General features: G+C 46.6%; 1 protein-coding gene across 1 annotated transcript; it reads left to right on the forward strand.

Annotated features, from left to right (window-relative positions):
• The first annotated feature begins 2,198 nt into the window (after positions 1-2,198).
• Positions 2,199-5,392, forward strand: RTP1 (receptor transporter protein 1). Its single transcript, XM_045851846.1, has 2 exons — positions 2,199-2,476; positions 4,177-5,392. The coding sequence occupies exons 1-2, from the start codon at positions 2,199-2,201 to the stop codon at positions 4,694-4,696; spliced, it is 798 nt and encodes a 265-aa protein (XP_045707802.1). The 3' UTR covers positions 4,697-5,392.
• Positions 5,393-6,248: the final 856 nt, after the last annotated feature.

Genomic DNA, 6,248 nt, shown 5'->3' on the forward strand with positions numbered 1-6,248 from the left:
ACAGGGAGCCTGACTAGTCAAATATACTTCATTCCTCTTCCCGGGGGCTATGCTGTCAGCATGGCCTAGTGAGCCATTTGCTGAATGGATATAAATTTCAATACTTGGAGTCTGGAATGACAATATCCAGCTGATGAAATGTAGAAAGATACATTTATTTAGCACATGTTTTTAGATTTCATGCTGGGTAGTGTAGTGATTAAGCTGGGGCTTTGGAGACACTCATATGGGTTCAAATCCCAGTTCCATTAATTATTAGCTTTTGATTCTTGCGCAAGTTATTTAACTGCTCTCTGCTTAACTTATACATATGAAAAATGGAGCTCTAGCTGCTGTTCCTGCCTACAGAGGTTACTGGGATAAAATAGATTAACATGCTCTAAGCACTTAGGACAATGCCTGATACGTAGTAAGTCCTATAGAATGGTTGCTATTACTGTACAATTTAAAAAATACATTTACATAAAACAAAAACACCTGTTTTGCCGGAATGAATGACACACATTAAATGTATTAGAATAATGATCTAGGAAGATACAAGGGAATTACAAAGGACGAAAACAATCTCTCCACCCTCACCCTCAAAAGCAGAAAACAAATGAACAAAAACCCAGGCAAGGTATTCCAGAGCTCCTGCTTTTAGTCACTACAGATACTGCTTCCTAATCACCTTATTGCTAAGATGAATAAACTGATGCTAAAATAAAGGACATCAAAGCATCAAGCATTCATACAGAGGCAGAGCGAGCATTTGGAAGGTGGTCTCCAGAACCAGATGGCAAATTTAGACCTTTCTTTACAGCCCTAAACTTCAGGGGGTCCAGGCTGTCCCTAGTCATGCTGTTGGAAGAGCCTGCTCAGATTCTTCTAGCCACACAAAGCTTCTGCAGTGAGTTGAGTGTTTTCCAACTGCAGAAAGCATTGTCTCTGATGCCTAGAATGCATGTCCATGAGTTTTGTAGGTAAGTTTTATACAAATAGGCAGCAAGAATGTAATTGTGAGAGATTAAAAAAATGTATCCCTCCAAATAGAGAACTGGCTAGATAAATTATGCTCAACCACATAAAAGGACATAGGCAGCATACAAGGTGGAATAATATTAAAGACCTAGAAAAATACTCACGAAATATTGTTATTTAAACAATAGATCACACTCTGTAAGGAATGTGTGTATACATACCCATACATGCGTGCATGCATGTACATAAAATGGCAGGCAAGGTGTGCATATCATAATATTAACAGTGATAATCTTGAACATGGCTATTAGGAGGAATCTTTTGACTTATTTTATCTATATTTTCCAATTTTTCTACAATAAACCTGACTGACCTTTATAAAGGAAAAATAATGTATTAAAAATAGCAGGAGAGGCACCTAGAGTAAAGGCTGCTTTCCCCATGGATATTGTGTTCCTGTTCTATAGTGAAGCTGAAAATCATCTTTTTCTGCTCCTGCCAGGCTGATGCAATGGCTCCCACCCTTGGGCGCAGGGCTGCTCTTGTAAAGGGGTGTCATAGCACAGATCCTGTTGCATTGTGGCTAGTGGGTACATTCCCAGTTACAAGCAGCTGGCAGAGAGCTTGGCATATGGGTATATTTGAAATGAATAATAATGAATTGGTAGGGGCTTAATAACTTGGATTTGGATACAAGCTCTGCCATTTATAAGCTAGGTGAGTCCCAGGCTCCTGGTCTGTACAGTGGCAATAAAAATTGTGGATCAACAGACCTCCAATAGTTTTTGTAAATGGCAAAGTGATGTTTACAAGGTGGATAGAGGTGCAGAGAGAGAGAGTTTATTATTATTGCTGCATCTATTAACAGGCTTAATCTTCTCATCCCTTATTTCTCTTTGGCTCCCTAAGGCATCATAGTTACCATAGCAGCCAGATGCTGATTATTCCTCCAGGGGCAGCAAAGTGAAGCCGAGCAAGCTCCTGGGTCCACATCTCTGCATGCCCTTCGCAGGCTAGAGTGAGATGGTCTGACACTCAGCCTCCTTTCAGGACCCCCATTCTGTCTTGGGTCATTAGACATACAAAGCCTGCCTCTGCAGTCTCAGGGCTCTGCAACCCCCTTTCTGAGATTTTCTTTTCCCCAAGCTCTATCTCTGGCGCTCTGCCTGGTTACCGTGGAAACAGGTTCCTCTGCGGACAAAGGAGGGAGCTGGTCCTGCTTCTTCCTGGTCCTGTAGATGAGGATTTTTAGACCGTGGAGACTGCGCTGCCCTGCCCTGCACCTGCCATCACTCCCCGTGTTCTCGATCAGGTGCAGCTTACCCTCCCTCACCACCGACACTGACGAGACCATGTGTAAAAGCGTGACCACAGGTGAATGGAAGAAAGTCTTCTATGAGAAGATGGAGGCAGCAAAGCCGGCTGACAGCTGGGACCTCATCATAGACCCCAACCTCAAGCACAATGTGCTGGCTCCTGGATGGAAGCAGTACCTGGAATTGCATGCCTCAGGCAGGTGAGTAGCCCAATAATCAGGGGCCGCACAGGCAGCCACTGAGGCACCTTCCAAGAGGAGACAGAAACATGGGGAACCCAAGTACTAAGAGTCAGTCTTGTTCTTGGGTCCATGTAGACGGGGTAGAGAGTCTCCAGCTGGGAGTTGGGACACTGGAATTTGGTTCCTGCTCTTCCACTGAGCCTCTGGGTAACCTTCCCTCCCTGAGCCCAACTCCTCCCTTCTATAAAAGAGGTGGAATGTATTGATTAGTTCTAAACTCTGCATTTTACATACTTTCAGGTTTTCATCATCTCTTAACATGGTTAAGAGAAGGAAGGCTTGAGATTTATTGGGGATCAAGTATTCTTGTCCTGGGACAGTTTTATTTTAATCTATTTAAATCAGCTTGACTTAATATAAAATACTGAACACAAGAAGTGTGCTAGAAACTGGCTCTACTCTTAGCTCCAATGCACTTCAGCAATTCAATTTCCTTCTTGGATCCCATTTTCCCATTTACAAAAGGAGGGGTTAGCCTAGATCCTTACTTTGTGCTTCATGGACAGGCAGCATCAAAATCACCTAGAACTTGTTAAAGATGAAGAGCTTGCATCCCGATCTAGACCTATGGAGTCAAAAATCATCATTTTAATAAAGGCTCCTAGGTATGTACAGTATATTGTACAATAATATCTGAGATGATTCCATTACTCTTGACTGGGGGTCTATTATGTAAAAACTTACCTTCTGGAAAAAGATAGGGAGGCTGAGTGGTGCTGCCTCAGGGTCAGAAGCAAGGCCTTCCTTCCTGCCCTGGTTCAGTCTATTGGACTCAATTCAAGAAACATCTGTTGGGTACCTGCAATGTGCTAGGTTCTGGCTCTGTGTCTAACTACACGTTTATGGATTGCTTTCTTATTCTCTCTGACTTAGAGTATAACAAAGGTTTGGACATTTTCTAACCCAAGTTTTGTAGTTCAGTCTGAGAGAGGGCAAACAGTCCTCAAAGGATGTGAGTAAAAGAGGAGATGAGAATGAAAACTCAAAGCCACTACATTTGTTGATAGAAGGTGTGTAAACAGCTGGACACTTGGGGGTGCTAAAGGCTGGACACTTCCTGGTAGGAACCAGGAGCTTCTACAAGACTGGGAAGGATTGTGGGGCTATATGAGGAGGGTTTGTGGTCCTCCAGACTGGCTGGTGACCTGTGATCCCCAGCTGGCCCCAGCTAGCTCACTCTGGAGGCTGAGAAATGATAATAGTATCATTATCCACTGATTTGGACCTAGCCTGGTTTGGATCTAGCCAGTGTTGACTACCACTGGTAAGAATGTGTGGATAGATCATACAATTCCTATATTATGCAGGCTACCCCCACTCATGTAGTGCACTGGCATGTTTTACAGATGAGGAAAGATGCCCAGAGGCAAAAGCACACGGACAAGGCCTAAGTGCACTGGGATGGAGGGAGTTGAGGCCTCTGCAGAGCACAGAGGAGGTGGCCCTGGTGACTGACCCAGGTGACTGAGAGTTGCTGGATGCCAGGTGCATCCTAAGCAGCTTGCTCTGGGTCTAGCAGCACACACGGGGGCAGGCTGGGCAGCCACCTGGGGAAAAATAATGAAGGTAGGCGACCACAAACATACCGCCCAACCCGCTAACTGCAGCTGTTGCCACTGCTTCCACTCGTTCTCTCCTCTTCTCCCCTATCCTCGCAGGTTCCACTGTTCCTGGTGCTGGCACACCTGGCAGTCGCCCCATGTGGTCATCCTCTTCCACATGTACCTGGACCGTGCCCAGCGTGCAGGCTCGGTGCGAATGCGCGTCTTCAAGCAGCTATGCTACGAGTGTGGCACTGCGAGGCTGGACGAGTCCAGCATGCTGGAGGAGAACATCGAGACCCTGGTGGACAACCTCATCACCAGCCTGCGCGAGCAGTGCTACGGCGAGCCTGGAGGTCACTACCGCATCCACGTGGCCAGCCGCCAAGACAACCGACGGCACCGTGGCGAGTTCTGTGAGGCTTGCCAAGAGGGCATCGTGCACTGGAAGCCCAGCCAGAAGTTGCTGGAAGAGGAGGCGACCACCTACACTTTCAAGCCGCCACCCAGCCCCTCCAAGCCGCAAGCCGAGACGGGTTCTGGCTGCAACTTCTTCTCTGTCCCCTGGTGCTTGTTTTGGGCCACAGTCCTGCTGCTGATCATCTATCTGCAGTTCTCCTTCCGCAGCTCAGTCTAAGATTCCTTTCGTGGGCCCCAGGGAACTGTAGGGACCCAAGGCCAGGGGGCCAGCCAGCTCGTGGGAGGGACGAAGAGAGACCTGGGAATGGGGTTAAGTTCTAACACTGATGCCGCCACGGACTCATTGGGTTCCCTGGGGAGATCACCCACCTTTTCCGTCTATGATATCATGGGGTTGGGCTAGATCATTGGTTTTTCCAAGTGAAACCCAGGGCCCTAAATTTCTGCACAGGTGCCTCAGGGACTTTTGAATTTGGAAGGCAGACTGAGTGAGTGGGTCTTCCGTCCTGGTGAAACCACCCACGCCCAACTCCTGCCTCCTCCTCCTGTTGCTTTACTCAGAACAGCTCCATCTTGGATGAAGTTCCATTTAAAATTTTGTTTTAAAAAAGATGAACTGCTTTAAAAAAAGTTTGAAGATTGCAGGACTAGGTGATCTCTAAAGGCCTTTCCACAGCGATGAGTGCATCCTTGTTTCCTTGTTAAGTCCCACCCCTACCCCCTATTATCTCCATCTGGGGCTGCGGCCTTAGATTAATGTCTGCCTAGTGTACAAGCCTTATCCACAGCTCTGCTTTCCTGTACACAGCAGAAGTTCCTTATGAAGAAAGAGAGGTGGGGTCACTAGGTTGTCCTTTTGCTGCTGGGTCCACAGGGTCCCTTGCTTCTCTTTTCCAGGCTCCCAGCTTTCACTCTGGGTGAATCTGGGGTCTACCTGGCTCAGAAATGTTGCTTAGGGTGGAGCCCCATAGAGCTAGGCTTCCCACCCGCTGTACTTGAACTGGCAGAGAATTTAGGGGAGGATTAGAAGGTAGAGTGTTAGAAGCAAAGTACAAAATCCCTAGGAAACAAATACAATGACTTTCTGTTGTAACAGGCTTTTCAGAGTTCAGGGATCAAGTCTGACTGATTCTCAGAAGTTGATGGCTGAAACACAGGAGCAGGGGCCTAGTGTCCTGGGCTCTTTGCTGAAACCCTAGTCGAGAGGTCTTCTCACATTGGCCATGCATGGACCCCCTCACCAAAATCAGCTGTCTGCCCAGAACCACAGGGATGGGGGTCATCAGCAATAAAGGCAGCATTAAAAACATGCCCATACACAAGTGCTTAGATATGTGGCAAGATCTTATACCTTTCTAAAATGGGGTGCAGTATGGTTTAGAGTGGCAGGAGAGAAGACCTTCTGGTAATAGGGGTACAGAGTGGGGTGTGGTGGGAGACAGAAAGCAGGAGATGGCGTGCCACCTATACTTTTGCGGTTCCTTGTTTACCTTACCTATCTTAATAATTTGACTCTTTTTTTCCCTTATCCCCCACTGCTTTCCTTTATAATGAAAAGTCACCACCATCTACAGTGGTGGAGGGAAGAGGGCCACTTATATAAAGATGGGATATTTTAATAAAGATGGGATATCTTCAGTCGGGTTTAGTAGTCATTAATGTGTGCTTCAGAGTCACCATTCTGTTCCTGATCTGTAATGGGCTGTTGGGTACATCCCTTCCCCTCTCTTTCCTTTCTGGGATCCCCACATAAGGCTCTATCTTCCACT

The sequence above is a fragment of the Phyllostomus hastatus genome, unplaced genomic scaffold (genome assembly GCF_019186645.2).
Source record: "Phyllostomus hastatus isolate PE091 unplaced genomic scaffold, TTU_PhHast_1.1 phas_contig_86, whole genome shotgun sequence".
Taxonomy (NCBI): domain Eukaryota; kingdom Metazoa; phylum Chordata; class Mammalia; order Chiroptera; family Phyllostomidae; genus Phyllostomus; species Phyllostomus hastatus.

Excerpts from the sequence above, each read along its gene's own strand:
- RTP1 (XM_045851846.1), top strand. The coding sequence starts at position 2,199 with ATGAGGATTTTTAGACCGTGGAGACTGCGCTGCCCTGCCCTGCACCTG. Across the intron at positions 2,477-4,176 it reads GAATTGCATGCCTCAGGCAG|GTTCCACTGTTCCTGGTGCT; the intron begins GTGAGTAGCCCA and ends CTATCCTCGCAG.